This window comes from Gymnoscopelus braueri (genome assembly GCF_963280865.1).
Source record: "Gymnoscopelus braueri genome assembly, chromosome: 20".
NCBI classification, from domain to species: Eukaryota; Metazoa; Chordata; class Actinopteri; order Myctophiformes; family Myctophidae; genus Gymnoscopelus; species Gymnoscopelus braueri.
The window spans coordinates 34,553,254-34,571,554 of record NC_137622.1 but is presented as its reverse complement, the minus strand read 5'-3'; the positions used below and the strand labels follow the sequence as shown (position 1 = coordinate 34,571,554).

Here is an 18,301-nt window from a genome sequence, read left to right as displayed (position 1 = left end):
TAATGTTTATTTTATGTGAAAGTGAAGTATCCCTTTAAGTCGTATTATGTATGTGTCCCCCCCAGGTTAACTGTGTACCTGCCTCCATCTCTAAGCAACATGGCACTATCTGGGAGACACAGCACATCGCACGCACGCACGCACGCACGCACGCACGCACGCACGCACGCACGCACGCACGCACGCACGCACGCACGCACGCACGCACGCACGCACGCACGCACGCACGCTACAGTTAGCAGCCTACCTGAACTGTGTCATAGCCTAATAGACAGTGTGTGAGAGTTTATTGAGCTCTCTCTCTCTGAGAAAGCCTTCTTGGTTGACTGCACCCCTTTTGTACAACCCCCCCCCCCCACACACACACACACACACACATACACTCACACTCCTATCCTCTCTGTGCCAAAGTGTTTGTGTGTCTCCTCTCCTTGTGACCCAGTATGCAAAGCCAAGCCAAGTGTCCTGAGGGCAGCAGCACTGTGATGGTGAATGAGGATTGAGCTGGGACATTACACCTTTTGAAATGTGCTTCAATTACTACAGGACAGTATGCGGTACAGGGCGTCTTGCACAAAAGTCACTTATCCTTGCTGTCGGGTAGAAACCTCGTATCTCAGTATGTCAACTTTTTATGCCCCAGCCCCCCCCACCCCCTTAAATTAATGCTTTCACCATACTACAGTGTCACACAAAAGTACAGTAGAAAAAATATTCTATCTAGCCTATGTAACAAGTAGGCAACAGGAGGGTTTGGTGGAAGGAGTAGTGTGGATCACAGACACACATTCCAGGCCGGAATTGCAGTCCCCCACTGGACAATGGCCAGGGGCTTTTATTCAGAAAACAGAAATAAACAATAAACTTAAAAGACAAATAATACCGGCTCTCTCTGGAGCTATACTGTCTTCAGGGGACGCATCTCTTTATTTTTTACCACTTTATTTTACAGTTTTTATGTTACATACACGTATATACACGTACAAATGTATAGCATTTTATACAAAAAGAGATCGCGTTGATATAACATACAAGACTACATACAGGGGACGCATCTCTGTCATTTTAGATTTCTTTGGCTATTCAAAAAGAGCAGATATACAAGCTCATAGTGCGGCACAGAGTGCCGCACTATGAGCTTGTATATCTGCTATTTTTTGAAAATGTGTGCAAATCTTTGAATTTATATATATATATTTTTAAAGCGAAAATGTTATACTCAAATCTTTGCTTCTGGGGGGGTCCCTGGAACAAAATAGTTTACAAACACATACAAATATACTATATTTAAAGATTTGCACACATTTTCACGATTTTTCAAAAAATAGCAGATCTAGCTTGCATATCTGCAATTTTTGAATAGCCAAATAAATAAAAAAAAATGACAGAGATGCGTCCCCCGGATTGAATGGGTTAATAGAACTTAACCTAACTATGCCGAGCCGCTATTCGGCTTACCGGACTGTACAAAGTCTTAAGGCCAGTCCACACCAATGCAACTCCTTGCAACTTACTTGCAACTTCTTGCAACTGCAACTACTTGCAACCATTAAATGGCACCGGTCTGCAACTGATCAGTCCACACCGCTGCAACGGTCTCGGAAGTGGTTTTGTCGCAAGGAGTTGCATTGGTGTGTACTGGCCTTTTTAAGGTCAAGGCTGTCTCCCCAAACAGCTCTTCTCTCTCCAGTTGCCACATACACACACACTGAGGAGGGCAGCCCTGCTCAGCTTTTAAGAAGATGGCTTAACACTACCACCACCAGGCCCGTAGCCTACGGGCCGATAAATCCAACCGTAAAGCGCCGATCCCGTAGCCTACGGGCTGTGGTGCTTTTTCATTTTTTTTCGAAAAAAAAAACTTTTTTCAATTTTCTATACGGCACATTTCATTGTAACACCACCGGAAACGGAATTATTCTGGATCACGTTTTGCCGATCCCGTAGGCCTCCATTCTAAAGCGCACACTGAAACGCCATTTTCTTCGATTGTAGTTTTTCTCCTCGCTAATCACTGTTTAACATAAACCGTTCTAACTACAACATGTCGGCTCCGTTTGACACGTGGTTTGGACTGGTAGACGCAGGGAGATCTCGGCGATGTTTACAAACAGTGCACAGCTCAATCTTAAGGATTTTAACGAGGTCTATGGCGACGTGAAAAAAACAAAAAACAACAATAAAACGTTGGCACTGGTGAGTACATTATGAGATTAACCTCTGGCGGTCAATGTGTTAATGGAAGGTAGGTGTGGAGCTGTCCATGGAGCCCAGGAGCTGGAATGTAAGCAGCCGTCAACCACCACCAGCCCCCTCAGGCCCTCACCCCTCCTCGACCCCTCACACCTATCAGTTGTGAGCTTGTAGATATAGCATATCTACAAGCTCACAACTGTAGTTACAATACGCTTGGAATCCCCATCGATGATGTCACTGGTAGGCAGGTTTTTTAAGAGCAGCTACGCACTGTACGACTTTAAAAAAAAAGATTTTTGGGGGGCTTTTATGCCTTTTATTTTAGAGAGGGATAGGAAAAGTAGGCTGACAGGAAATGGAGAGAGAGATGGGGGGGGGGGGGTGACACGCAGCAAAGGTCATCGGGAACGGGAGTCGAACCCGCAACACGCTGTCAGGCTGTGGCATTGCAGCCTAGGCCGCACTGTACGACTTTTAATGTCGTCGGGGAGTCATCCGATCGATCGTTAAAGCATTTCACACACTACTCGAGTCTCATTCTGTCATAATATCGTTGTGGTTTTCACACACGTACTGTGGCGGCCCGCCACTGCTTAATGCATATAGGGCCGACAAGGGATCACACACTGCAGGATGTTTCACAGGACTCATCGCCGAGAGTAGAGCCGATGCAACGGCAGCGGGATCCCGCGGTACCCTCAGGTGACAGGTCCCAACGCAAATCTTACGTGTGCGGGCGATATTTAAATGGGCTACGCAATAAACCAGATATAGAGCACCTGGAGGCTGGAGCATGTGTGGTCATGCTTTACTTAGCAAGTTATGAATATTATGTCTACATTCAATCAGAGGAGAACATCATTTTCCCTACTGGGTACAGCGGAGCAGAGTCTCTTTTTTTCTCTCTCTCTCTCATATGTGTGTTCCACGTGCTCGTCGCAAAATAAACACAAACTATTTATATGAATATAAGGTGAAAATGGGTGAAGTGTTCCTTTTAACAAGAGTTTGTGTCTAAATTATTACTACATTGGATGATCCATTGGATCAATTTTTTAACATTTACTGAAAAGTAACGGTTTTAGAAGTGTAGCACCCCCTATTCTGACGACAAGGAAAAGAGGCGCCAGACATCTACCTAGGTTCGAATAGTGGTTGCATTGAATGAGTTTGTAATGAGTAATAGTTTTTGACACATCAGTTGCAGCGCTGCAGTATGAAAACTAATAAAATGGAGCTCTTAAAATAAGAGCTAAAAAGCATGTTATGAGTGTGTATGGGGGAGTTACAACTACATGGGTAGGAGTGTGGATGGGGAAACTGCTACTCGGGCAGAGACTGTTTTGGTTCTTATCTGTGTCACAGCCCCTGTAGTTTATACCTGTCGATGAATCTAGCAGGTCAAGATATCCCCTGTGGGCAGGTCCTACGGCTGACCACACGGCTTCCATGACCATCCACAGTCTCTATTGGGCTAGGCTTGCCATCACAGAATTCACACTCAAGATTCTCTGTTTTTGTTATCAAAAAACCAAAGTGCAAAATAGTAATGTGTAACGAGACCTCTTATTTTGTATTTTGTATTGATCAATAACAGTGGTGGAAAAACGACTCAAATGTTTTACTTAAGTAAAAGTATCAATACTGCAATGTAGAAGTACTCTGTTGCAAGTAAAAGTCTGGTGTTCAAAATTTACTTCAGTAAAAGTACAAAAGTATTGGTATCGAAATGTACTTAAAGTACCGAAAGTAAAAGTACTGAAATGTTTGAAAATAGCAGATCTACAAGCTCACGACACGTTGTGAGCTTGTAGATCGGCTTTTTTCAAATAGCCTAGGTACAAAATAGGACTTAAGTGGTTAATGTATGTTTTATAATATAATAATTTATATCTGCAAAGTAACTAGTGACTAAAGTTTTCAAATAATTGTAGTGGAGTAAAAGTACATTATTTGCCTCTGAGATGTAGTGGAGTAGAAGTAAAATTATTGGAAATACTCAAGTAAAGTACAAATACCTCAAAATTGTACTTAAGTACAGTACTTGAGTACATGTACTTAGTTACTTTCCACCACTGATCAATAACTAAGGATATACTTCAATAAGAGTTCAATTTACAACTAGTGGAAAAATGTATGACAGTGTTGTGGCAGGTTTGTGAAACATTTCATCAGGCATCACTGCAAAAAAATGTGGATTTTTTGAAAGCACGACTGCATAATCAGCATTCTCTTTGTGGTTAGCCAGTTTGAACCGTGTTAGTTATCATAGACACTGTTTATTTTTCCACTGGCAAGGCCAGGTGGACAGCCAAGTTAAGCCAGGTGGCAAGGTTGTCCTTTAATAATTTGGTGGAGTAACCTACTTCTGTTACCACAAAACTTGTAGTAGGCTCCTTATTTGGTACTGATCGTGTACACTAGGCTTGGGCGATATCCAGAATTGTATGTACGTCGCTATATCATGGATGAAACTCCCGCCCCGAAAACACTTCGTGATGCGGCATTGTGAGCTTGTAGATCTGCTATTATTGGTGTGTGCATGCAACTTAACCCATTAATAGCGGGAAATGATCTGTCATTTTAGCTATAATATATAGCAACATATGTTTTTCAGAAAACTCTTTGGATTTAGAACAGTGGTTCTCAAAAAATAGCAGATATACAACCTGCAAGCTTGTACATCTGCTATTTTTTAACATTTTAGAAAAATATTGTTTGAATTTTTTTAAATAATTTAGATTTTTTTAACACAAATCTTCTCTTCTGGGGGTCCCTGGCACAAAACATTTTCAGATGGGGGTCTGCGGCCAAATACATATCAATGGGGGTCCTTGGCTATTGCTATAATATCAGTGGTTCTCAGTGGTTCTCAAACCTTTTCATGTCAAGGACTCTGATTGTAGCATTGATTGTAGCCTAATAGCAGTGCTGGGGAGTTGGAGGTCACAGATTGGCTTGTTTGTGGAGGTCTCTATGGCTGATTGAACAAGGGGTTTCCCATGTATTTTTTATAGCCATCACTCAATTACTCTTCTTTCTATTGCTCTCTCTGTGTTTCTGGGCCTCATGCCAAGCGCCCCTCTCTTTGGAACTGTGCTATATTAGATACGATGTATAATGCATTATATTTAGTTGAAACTAATGTTGGTTGAATGCTTTTGGTGAATCTCTTGTAGTTCCGGTATTCAGGCTGTGTTCTCCGCTGCTCGCGTCCCTTATCTGCTCTCTCGCTCCGTTTACACACAGGGCCATTATTATGTAGAGTCTGTAACGAGGTTAATCCAGACAAACTTGATTTTAGGCTATGTCTAATTCAGTTACTGTGGGGTGGCATCAAGACGGTGGCAATTGTTATAGAAATTCAAGTTGGTATTGGAAAAAGTAGTGCCATCTACAGCTAGTGGTTCCCAAACCTTTTAGCTCAAAGACCCAAAAGAGAAATTAAATGTTTGCCCGGGACCCAAACTAGTGAAAATAGCAGATCTACAAGCACGCAACGCGTCGCTTTGTCCCGCGTTGCGAGCTTGTGGATCTGTAAATATATATATTTACAGATCTATATATAAATGGTGCATTTATATAGCGCTTTTTTCCAAAGCGCTTTACATAGATTGTGCATTTACATTCACCCATTCAGACACACATTCATACACCGATGGCGGAGGAAATCATGCAAGGCACCAACCTGCTCATCGAGAGCAAAGGGGTTCAGCGTCTTGCTCAAGGACACTTCGACACTCTTCTGGGGGAGCCTGGGATTGAACTGGAAACCTCACGGCTTCCATCCGTCCGCTCTATACCGGCCACTCAACCTCTGAGCCAGTGCCGCGCCGCAAGTGAAACCAGGAGTCTAGTTTTGCTGTTAGGAAAATCCCACACAGTCGGAGTCTGCTCTCCATTGCAACATATAATGAATCTAAATTACCTAAAACAACTTTCAAATAACTTTCAACTCTGCTCCACTTTTAACAGGACATTTACAGTTGAATCACGTTCTTTTCTTACATTTTGTGTTGCCCCCCCCCCCCCCAGATGCGAGACATGCTGACAGTAACTAGCCTATAGCCGAAATGAGCAGTTGGCAGAGGCACAGACACGCAGCAGTGGCACAAAGTTGCCAAGGATTGTTAGAAATCCGGTCTTCACTGCCAACAATGCCTAGCTCCTAGTGATCTGTTGTTATTATTAGAACTAATTAAAGTAAAACCCAATTTCCTTGTACGCTCATTTCCAGACACTTTTCCAGGAAACCTTGCCACCCATTTTATGGTGATGGTTCCAGCGAGTGAGCTAAAATGACAACACACAGATGGTCTAGTTGAATTAATTGGAAATAAGAAAAACTTCCTGTTTTGAAACCCCCACACTGTGGTATCCAACTGAAAACTAAGTTGGTCCTTTGCCTGACCTGGGCATAACTTTATTCAGTCTGCCACCTGGTGGCCAGTGATGTTTACAAATAAGTATAAAAATGTTTAACAAATTGTCACGGAAAATGACGCATCGAGTAGGCTGTTCATCGAGATTCTTTATCTCTCCAGAACTCGCAAATTGTGAGAAATAGCTTGTAGTTTTTATTTTACTGACCTGCGTGGAGTTATAATCATACTTGATTTGGAAGGGACCTAGGGCTAGTTATTTGAAGAGCATGTGATTGTGTTTGGTAATAAAAATGCATTACCATGAAAAAGTTTATTTGAATAAATAAACGGGCGAAGCCCAGAGGACATACAAGCATAATTGTTAGATGTTAAATTGCATTGTTGCGGTGTTGCCACGATAATGGGTGAGGAAAGGCCCTCAAGTCAAGGCAATTAAGCGAACACTATTGTTGTTAAATTGATTAGAATTATGTTTAAGTTCCCTACTTGAATGTGCAAATTCTTTCACGCGATTCTGATGGAGAATAATACTGTGCTTAATGACACATGAGCTCTGAGTTAGAGATGGAAAGAGTCGTTATATTATTGAGACCATCTTCACAGCCTGTCCTACCTGGGCAAATTGCGATGGGCCTTTATTCTGTGAACACACTTTTTCATTAGGTACTAGGCACTGCAGTGACACTAAAAACTGGAGATACTGCTAAGATTAAGTCTTCACAAAATCACCTCAGCTGGTATTTTTCTGCTTTACTTGTTTATGCAGTCAATGTTTACCACACACAACTGGAACAAAATGTGTCATCTTTACTTGTGTGTTGGCGAGCTCTAGCTGACTTCGACGACAACACATCAGACCTGTGAATAAAGTGCTGCTTTTGTTTGCCGTTTAGAAATGCTGCCTCTCCTAAACTGTTGATCGGATGCTGTAGACAAGACTGTAGTGATGGATATGGCAGTTTCAATGTGTGCTCAGTGCTGTGTTTAGCCCCAGAGCAATGGCTAGCAACTGAGAGAAGGACGCAGGGGGATGGCAGTTTAAGAGGCAGTGTGCTAGTAGCTAGAGCCAGTGCTGTTGGTTTCCAGATCTGAAGAAGAAGAAGGGGGAGAAACCCGCGGCTAGAGGCATGCTTTATGGCCATCAGCAGCACCCCACATCTCCCCGCTCGTTAGCGCTTCTCAACCTAGCACCGCGGCATATGGCAGAGCACTGCTGCAGCTTCCTGTGCGAGGCGTGTTACAAATGGCTGTCCTTAGCAGAGCCACGGGGCTTTGGCAGTAGTCTGTCTTATTGTGTCGGGAATGAGGAAAAAACATCTGCTTGGAAAGGAGTTTTTCTCCTTTTTCGTGTTTTTTGTTTGTTTTTGTTATCGTGCTTGCTTGTTGTTTCAGAGTCTAGACGATATGCATGCTGTGAATTTTTAGTTTGTTAAATACATGAGGGATTGGTGGGTTTTCTGAAATAATTGTGGTAGCACTGCATTAATTGCAAGCTTAGTGAGGCGAATTTCTTTGACTGGTCTTTGTAATAAGTTTATGATTGCCACCAGCCAGTGGCTCCTCTCTCAGTCGCCACCACACCAGATGTTCTGTGTATACACAGCCAAGTGCTACACACACACACACACACACACACACACACACACACACACACACACACACACACACACACACACACACATTTTAACCATTTATTTATGTCCACACAAAGGAGAGTATACAAGGACACAAATATTAAAGGTGCAGTAAGATTACATCACAAAATCATGGAATACGTCTTCATGATACAATAAGCATGTCACTCAGTACTCTATGGGTATAAGTAACAGCGTCTCCGCCATATGTGGCGGCTGCCAATTATAGCAGAAATAGAACAATACTTTGCCAGCCTTTTTGCCTCCTTTTTGGGCATCCCAAGTTGTTGGAACCCTCTAACAACCAGTCTGTGGGTATGTCCTAGGCTCCCAAATATAAAAACAAATAGTCTGCACCTATAGCCCAGCTCTGAGATGGTATGTAGAAGTGGTTGGTATTTAATGACCTTGGTCATAAAGGCTTCCTCTAGGCTAGGGGCTCTGCATCTTCCACAGTACATTAATTAAACTTTGCATGCAGGAAAGTGGGGATATTGCTGGGTGTCTTCTTCATTTCACTGGTGGCATCGTGCAGCAGGGGTCATAAGGGGTCTGTCTTCATCATGATATTAATTATTTATGCTTTTTCATTTTTACAGTGTATGTCTGTGAGTTCTTATGTGGCTGGGGTTGTCTCCCTCACACAGACGAGTGCCTGTACATATACGGTAATATTCAGATATCAATCAGGATACTCAATTATCTTTATTTCAGGGATACCGTACTCAAATATGCCCATTAGGGTTCTCTGCCAGGGCTTCTCCAATTGTAATATTTGTATTGTTCTGTTGTGTGTAGCCCTATTTACAAAGATAATTTGCAATTGCAACTTTTGACCACCTCAAACAGGCCCCTAATTCGGAACATCATTATCGGGAAACAAGTTCTCGAACTTTTCAAATTTAAAATATACATTTTGAACCCATTAAGACCTGAAGCCGATTCTACAAATGTCTTCTAAATCCCAACAGTTTTATATCTGCTAGTGTAAAATAATGCTTTTTTAGCTCAAATCAAAAAGTGACACAGGTGCGTTCCAGGTCTTTATGGGTTAAATACAGAAATAGCCAAAATAGCCGATCTGCAAGCTAAGCTCACAATGTGTCACATGATTGCAACACATTGTGAGATCGTAGATCCTATGAGTATACTTTGACATACAGCAAAGTATGTAGGGCTTAAGTGGTGGGATATGAGCTTGTATCCTGATATCATGAGCTTGTATCCTGATTCCTGAAGATGCTGTACATGTATGTAAACGCACTCCTGTAAAAACATACACGTTGGGCTGTTGTCACTTTCAGTTGGATTTTATTGTTCACTTCTGTACCCTCCCTCCAACAGAACATACACATAAAAACATTGGCTGATGATGTGGTAAGGTGCTTGTTTTCATTTATGAGTGTATCTTTGTTTGCAGTTTCCATTATCCTCATCTCGTTTCATCTCGCCTCTCAACGCATCCCGTTTGTTGTTCATGGCTGCATGGAACTTTGAACTGAAATATGTGAATGGATCCAAAGAACCAGAGCGTTAATTGAGAATGCCAAGAGACACAAATGTCATACATTATCATCAAAGGCCTTGATGTGACTATATCCTGTATGGATGACATTAATCTCTCAGCAATAATATTTCATAGGATGTTAACTATTTGAAAAGTCACTTGAATCACACACGTACTGTACTTTTTTGTCACTATTTATTTAGTTTTTAAGGAACTCCTGACACACCAAGACCCTTGTTTAAATTCCCCTGTGCCCTTAAGTTTAGCCTACATAATACTATACTAAAACTAGTTGACTGAAACAAAAACTCGTTGAGTAAAAGTTAAGAACAGTTTGATCAAAAAGATGTATGGCTATATAAGATAGGAGATATATCATACACGGTCTCCTGCATCTCAATAAAGAGAAGCAGCAGCACAAAAAAAGCCAGATCATTATGATTCAAAGATGAAGATCCATTTTTTATTTGTTATTTTAGTACAGTTTAACTCCTTTTTTTTCGTACGTAGTTCATCATGTATTGAATATCTAGCATCCGCTCCCAGCCTAATTGGCTCATAGATCATTTACTGTAAGCAATTTCAGTAAGCACTCAAGGAGAGTTGTTAAAGCCTGGGGCAGAATTTATGTTCCTACATTCTCATTTACCTTGTTTTACAATCCAACCAACTTCCGCACCTGCGGTATACAGAGTCACATGCGTTGGTTCTCCCGAGGCCATAGACGTACAGCACATAAACTACAGTACGTAACCTGTGATAGTAAGCTGTAACCAGTATTGCCAGATTCTGTGAGAGAAACAAGCAACCAGGTCTAGGAAAACCAGCCCAAAAGAAGCGAATATGGGCCACATGAGCACTTTAACATATACATCAGCTATTTGAAAATAGCAGATCTACAAGCTTACAACGCGCCGCGATGTGACGCGTTGTAAGCTTGTAGATCGGCTATTTTCAAATAAAATCTTGCGGGGACATTATAATAAGGAGATCTGGCAACCCTGGCTGTAACATGTACATTGTACAGTGACTACAGATCGCGCTCCGTTAGCCTAAATATCAGCTGGCTTTGGGTCCATCCACCAATATTTCAGTAAACGGATGCCAATTTCATATCATCTTATTATAACATTTTACAGTATGTATGTCGATCCTTTCAGCATGTACCCCCCCCCCCCCCCAACACACATTAACCATTTAAACTAGACCTTTTTTTCTCGACTAATTGACCCATTAAGACCGGGAACGCATCTGTGTCATTTTTTAGATTTCTTTGGCTATTCAAAAATAGCAGATAAGCAAGCTCATAGCGCGTTACCGAGTGCCGTGCTATGAACTTGTAGATCTGCTATTTATTTTAAAATTGTGTATATTTTTTAAGGCGAACATTTTTAACTAAATTCCCTAAATTCCCTGGAACAACATATTTTGAGATGGGGGGTCTGCGGCCAAATAGGCCTACATATAATTTTGGGGGTCCTTGACATGACATGAATTTAGAAGACATTTGTAGAATCCCCAGAAGCAATATATCATATTCAAAGATTTGCACATATTTGCACGATTTTTCAAAAATAGCAGATCTACAAGCTCGTAGCCACTCGGTGCCGCGCTATGAGCTGGTATATCTGCTATTTTTGAATAGCCAAAGAAATCTAAAAACTGGTATATCTGCTATTTTTGAATAGCCAACGAAATCTAAAAAATGACACAGATGCGTTCCCGGTCGTAACGGGTTAAGGTAACTAACGGTTTGCTTTTGCATGGCGTTCCTTTCACTAGTTCTTCTGACGCAGTAACAGGTGTTTTGCTGGCTCCATCTAATCTCTCCTCCGCCCGTGTAGAATGTAGTATGATGTAGTTTCTGTACGTTTACAGAGATGAGTACAAGCCAGCAGTCTCAACCGTAGCTCACTGAAGGTATGGCAGAGAGCTACGTTGTTGCTGTGCACTCATAATAAGTGTGCTCATATTAATTAGACAAATTAGATTCATTTGTGAACAAGCAGAACCGCACAGTCCACGGTAAGTGAAATCTTTAAGACAATCGTTATACTTCTCACTGTCACATTTAGCTATTTTGTACTAAAGGAGGACTAAGGTGTTTTGAGATAAACAACATTTAGGCCTACTAATTACAGAACGATCCAGACGAGCAGCAATGCTTACAGGCACCTGACAGAAACCCTTTCTCTCCCACTCTAACGGGTTGCTAAGTGTTGAGACACTGTGAAAGTAGTACTTTTAATCGGCAGTGAGTGACACAGGCAACCATTTTTAATGGTGCACGGCACCCTCTCTCTCTCCCCTTTACCTTCTTTTCAGCGTGACCGCATCACCAGTTTCAGGAAGACGGGGAAGAAGGAGAAGGAGAAGCCTCTCATTCAGCACCCGACGGACCCGGTGTCCCCCCAGGCTCCTGAGCTGCCCGTGCCTCAGTCCCTGTTTGACGAACGCTCCATGAACCTCTCGGAGAAGGAGATCATTGACCTCTTAGAGAAGATGATGGTGAGCCTAGAAATTTTAAACCACTTTAACCAATGGGTGGTGTCCCCCGGGGGTCTTTATACTCTCTTGGTTTGGAAATAGCTGATCTACAAGCTCACAATGTGTCAGGCAACGCGATGCGTTGTGAGCTTGTAGATGGGGCTTGCCAAATGTTCACCTATTATGACACGCCCCAGAATAGTAAAACACTAGGGTTCATGTTAGTGTTGATTTTGACAGCACATTTTGATATAGTTTTAGTCATAGTCTTTTGAATCAAATTTCATTTAGTTTTAGTCATATTTTAGTCACCTGAAATGATTCAGTTTTAGTCTAGTTTTAGTCGACTAAATATCATAAGATTTCAATCAACTAAATCTACAGTTGATTTAGTCGACTAAAATGTATTTCGGCGGTGCCTTGATGGCGTCGTAATGACTGATTTTACACTTGGTTGCATGCTGAAAATAGCCGATCTACAAGCTCACAACGGGTCGCAGAGCGACACGTTGTGAGCTTGTAGATCTGCTATTTTCAAAGCCCAACACCCGAGCACAACCAAACATAAAATCACTTGTCTTTTAGTTCTACTGGATCTCTTCTCCACTAGTCCCTCCCTAACATTTTAGTCTAGTTTTTATTTGTTGACGAAATTGTCAGTATGTGTTAGTCTTAGTTCTAGTTTAGGCTTAGATTTTATCTCGTTTTTATTTCGTTTTCGTCAGTGAATAAATGGTATTCGACGTACATTTTTCGTCATAGTTTTAGTCTTAAATCAACACTGTGGTTAAATCTTTTTTTTTTTGGTCAGTAAATACAACAGCCTTAGAACCTAGTATGTTGAATTTGTGAACGGCATGACTCAAGAATATTGCCCGGTATTGCATTGCCCAAGTGCCCTTGAGCAATGCACCGAGCCCTTACAGTAACTGCCCCAAGGGGTGCTGCATCACTATAAGAGGCTCTAGGCTCAGATAACCACATATAAAATGTATAGGGAACGTAGAGGGTATGGTGCATATATCAAAGAGGGGATATGCACACAGATGGAGTTTAGTTGCCTAATATAAATATCCCTCTCTCCCAGCATAGCATCCTTTGATAAACCAAACGTTATAGCGTTAGAGTGCGGGGTCATGCTTCGGTTGACAGTACAGTATATCCACGTGATAGACCTGTGTGGGTGGATCTGAGATCAGCAGCTGTCACACTTTTACAGTCAGCCACCCTCAGTTGTTTCCGGAGCACTTTGAACTATTCACCCCAAAGGCCCTGTTACACACACGCAGCACTATATAAGAAAAAAAGAAAAGAAAGAAGAGTTAGTATGTCATGGCGGATTGTTCAAAGCCCTTCAGGTATACAGTTTGTCAGTATTGTTTGGGTAATAGTCGCTGCTTTTCTCTCTCAAAAAGGAAGACACACTTGCCTTCTTCCTCATCAGTAGGCCGCCGTGTGCTCTGTCTAGCCACCTGTTCAGCTCTTTACTCGGTGCAGTGCACAGCAGTGATTTTGACAGCACATTTTGATTTAGTTTTAGTCATTTTGAATAAAATTCCATTTAGTTTGTCATATTTTAGTCGTCTGAAATGTTTTAGTTTTAGTCTAGTTTTAGTCGACTAGATATCATAAGATTATAGTCGACTAAATCTACAGTTCATTTAGTCGACTAAAATGTATGTTGGCGGTGCCTTGATGGCGTCGTAATGGCTGACTTCACACTTGGTTGCATGCTGAAAATAGCCGATCTACAAGCTGCTACAAGATTGCGATTGATCGATCTACAAGCTCACAACGCGTCGTGCTGTGACGCGTTGTGACGCGTTGTGAGCTTGTAGATCGGCTATTTTGAATTCAGCTTGTAGATCGGCTATTTTGAATTCACATTCTCTAAAGTGGAAGAGCCAATCAGCGTCCGCGCTCAGGGCACTGTGATTGACAGACGTTGATTGGCTCTTCCACTTTTTGGTTTCTGCAAAACGCCCACCCAAGCGCTGGGGGCCAGACTCTGTCTGCAGAAGACGCATTATGATGATGTGAATTCACTCCACTGGTGATGGTTTACCAGGCTTTAGTACGCCACACTGATCTGTGATCTTTATCACACAAATGACACAGTCAGTACCCAGCTCCTCTGACCCTTGTTTGATCTTCTTTTTTCTTAAAGGGGCTTTATGAGTATTGCATGGATCTTTGGTTGTTCTCTCTAGAATCAATACCATTTGCCCGTTCATCGCAATATGTGACCTAATTTCTTTCAATGAGCTTTTTCAAATAACTCCCACCCACGCTGAGAGGCTCAACAGTGCCCTCTTGTGGGGTTTACGCATGACCTCTCCCTGACTTCCTCCTTGGTGGGTTAGCTTAATCTGAGATCAGCCAGAGAGAAAGTGTTCATCTCAGGACCATGAACAGTGTTCTTTTCAGTCTTTCACATTATAGACGGGCTCTATAGAGGCATATTCCTGGAATAGCACTATTTACATTCAGATGTTAACCCATTCAGACCGAGGACGCATCTGTCATTTCTTTGGGCTATTCAAAAATAGCCGATCTACAAGCTCGTAGCTTGTAGATCTGCAATTTTTTGAAAAATCGTGAAAAATGTGTGCAAATCTTTGAATATATATGTATTTTTTAAAAGCGATTTTTTTTTTTACTCAAATCTTTGCTTCTGGGGGATTCTACAAATGTCTTTTAAATGTTTATTAAATATTAAACTTTTTTTTATTTTTTTATTATGTTGCTGTATTATAGCAGTGGTTCTCAAACCTTTTTCATGTCAAGGACCCCCCAAAATATTGTTCCAGGAAACCCCCCAGAAGCAAAGATTTGAGTTAAAAATGTTTGCTTCAAAAGTATATATACATTGAAAGATTTGCACAAATTGTCATGATTTAAAAAAAAAAGGAAAATAGCAGATCTACAAGCTTTTCGCGCGGCACTCGGTACCACGCTATGAGCTTGTATATCTGCTATTTTTCAATAGCCCAAAGTATAAAATAATGGTTAAAGTGGTTACGCAGATGCGTTCCCGGCTTTAATGGGTTAAGCTTCCATCTTCCAGGAAATCCACATTCGTGTTCCCCAAGTCGTATAGCCGTGATCTGTGTGAGGTCAAAGCTCTTCCACACTTACATTTTCACTCCATTGAAATTGTCTCTTGCCCTCATCATGTACAGCGGGATTGAAATGTAACAAAAAGCTTTCAGCCCGTCTCTTTGAACTGGGGAGCGGAATTACCCTGGCTTCATTGCATAGATTGTGTCTGTCTGTGTCTGTGTGTGTGTGTGTGTGTGTGTGTGTGTGTGCGGTGGTATTACTATACTTGTGAGGGCAAAATGTCCCCTCAATAGAAATGGTTGTTTGATGTTTTAAAATGATTTAGAGTTATGCTTAACAAAACCTGAAAAGATTCGAAGGGTTGGGGTTATGTTTATGTTTATAAAAGGGTCCATTTAATGTGACATTAGAGTCACATGAATGAGCCTTTAGTCTTCCTGGGGTCCTGAACAAAGCAAATAAAATAAAAATGTACAACAAAAAATACAAATAATAGTAAAATAAAATAAATAAAAAAGAAAATGAACACAAAAAGACAAATTAACATTTTAAAATCAAATCCAACAATCCAGTCAAATATAAATTAGGTTAGACATTTAGATGTTAGGTTTAGTGTGTTAGGGTTAGACTTGTGCCTTATTTGTAGTTGGTTGCGCTCCGGTGTTGCACACCGAAAATAGCTGATCTATAAGCCCGTAACACGTCCCAGCTCGATGCATTGTTGTGGCCTTGTAGTTCGGCACATTTTGGTGCCACGACACTGGCGCTGTTGGAGAGAAAAGGAAATGGCAAAATAAAAGCTATAAATTGCATTTATAAAATTTCAGTCTTAAAATGTGTATATTCTCACAAGTATAGTAATGTAATCAAGTGTGTGTGTGTGTGGGGGGGGGGGTGGGAGAGAGAGAGTTTCTTGTTTCACATACAATGGTGTTCATTGCTGGGGTCCAGACAGAAGCGGCCGCCAGTGCTCGTGGTGGCGTTTCATCAGTGTTTTCTTGCCTGGGTGCTCATCCCTGTCACTCAGCTCACCTCTCAATTACAATGTTTGTGCTCACAGCGGCGTGACATTAAACCCAGACTTCAATTTGCTCAGTGACAGAGTGATGGCGACGACATGTTAGCTGCTCTGACACTTGAGGGGGCCCTGACTGACACCGCGGGGTGGAATGTGTAATTACAGAAAATGAAATGGAAAAAAAATGAATGGATTACTTACTGTACTTATGTACTTTTGAAGCCACCACCACCATAGATTGTAAACTTTGTTTTCTTGTATGGAAGGGGTCAGTGTTGACCACTTAAGCCTGCGATACTATGTTGTAATGTACGCCAAATAGTGACATACTGACCAAAATAGGGGTGCCAGGTGGAAAGCACATTCTACAGTAGGTGTTGTTTGACTGCGATAGCAGACAATACATAATACTACCTCAGCAAATAAGTGCCTCTGTTGCGCTGCCGTTGTTTCAGGCGCTTAATAGCGATTCTCTTGAGTTGCCTAGCCAAGAGAGCAGTTATCTCACTTTTGTCTCTGTCTCTCCCTTTTGCTTTGTATCACATACTTACATGCATGCATGCACACACGCACACATGTTTTTGCTGTCGGGCAGAAATCTTGTGTATTCATATTTAATATTTCAATATTAGTTTTTTCATAACTTAACTCACTGAGTGCCAGAATTATTTCTGGCTATTTCTGGCCAGTGCGATTTATTATTTAAATTTTTTTTATGTAAAAAATAATTGCTTTGGAAGCGAGATACAGCCTTTTTCAGTTATAAGTTAAACAAGGAGTGGATGGAGATGCAAATCTTCGGATAATGATATCTTGGGTTCTGAATTTTTTATTTTTACCTTTTTTTTTAAAAACACGTGAAACACGTGATTGGCACGTTGCACCATAGCGGTGAAACACGTGAATGGCACTCAATGAGTTAAAATGCTCTATTTAATACTCTGTCAAGAAACAAAAATAGCTGATCTAGAACTGCTATTTTTGCTACTTTTTCAAATATTTTGAAAATGTTCGCCTATAATGACAAGCCCAAAATAGGGACGTCAGTCTGAAAGTGGTTAAGTCTGCCTTTTACTACTTGAAAGCAATACTGCACTTTATACACAATTCACTTTAGTTTACAAACATATATTGCCCTCTAAAACGCTGCTAATTTCTTAGTGCAGTACTGCACGAGCCAAGTGGAACTTGTTCTAGTCTTTTTTGTTTTTATATGTTTGTGGGGACTGCAGATGTAAATTAGCATCTTTGCTAAATCCGGTCTATTTACGTTACACGTTACATGTACTGTTTATTAATATGCAGTGTCCAATCTAAATAAACAAATAAAGTCAAAGTAAAAGTCTGCGGGTTTTACAACCAATGAAAAGTATTAACAAGAGCTTGTGACAAAATACATTTGACCAATTAGAACGCCGGTTCTTATCTGAAAAGTTATGGTTTTGGACATAAAATGTTTCCGGCCTGACAGCGACAATATGGTTTCTTTTATTGATTATCATGGTGCTACATAACATGATACAACCTTACATCTCCAGCTTTTGCTCCAAATGAAGGGACGGCCCGTGGAGTGTAAACCGAACCACCCGCTGTGCAGTAATGACTAGGGAAAAGTGAAAAAAAATGTTCCGCTTTGAGGAAATAGTCCACACATACGAGGCTCAAAGGCCTACTAGCAGATAGCCTACTGATAGGTCATCAAAAGGTTCCCGGGGGAAAACACAGGGCGCAGCACTCACTCAGTGGTGGGTGAAACATAATGAACTCTTGCTAGTGTTTTTGAAGCCAACATACAGTGGCTGAGGGGCGATGTTAAACCAAGCAGTCGAGTTGAAAAATATCAACCACTTAAACCTATATGCTTACATAAAAGAACTAGAGTGGTAACTGGAAATCCCCGCCCCTTCACTTCTGTAGGAGTTGCTTGCCCAGCGCATACTCCCTCCTTTTTCCCCCTTTCTTTCGTGTTTGGGGACGATGACGTCGCGGGGTTCCCTCCGCGTTGTTTAGC

At 41.4% G+C, this 18,301-nt stretch overlaps 1 protein-coding gene across 5 annotated transcripts in view; it reads left to right on the top strand.

Annotated features, from left to right (window-relative positions):
* Window positions 1-18,301, top strand: part of diaph2 (diaphanous-related formin 2) — a 688,393-nt gene that overhangs the window by 16,299 nt on the left and 653,793 nt on the right. For 4 of the 5 annotated variants that reach the window (XM_080415259.1, XM_080415257.1, XM_080415255.1 and 1 more), the window contains exons 3-4: window positions 9,560-9,592; window positions 12,048-12,230. In XM_080415259.1, coding sequence (XP_080271385.1) covers window positions 9,560-9,592; window positions 12,048-12,230 — 216 coding nt within the window. The remainder of the gene's footprint in view (window positions 1-9,559; window positions 9,593-12,047; window positions 12,231-18,301) is intronic. The other variant, XM_080415256.1, reaches the window with a different exon arrangement.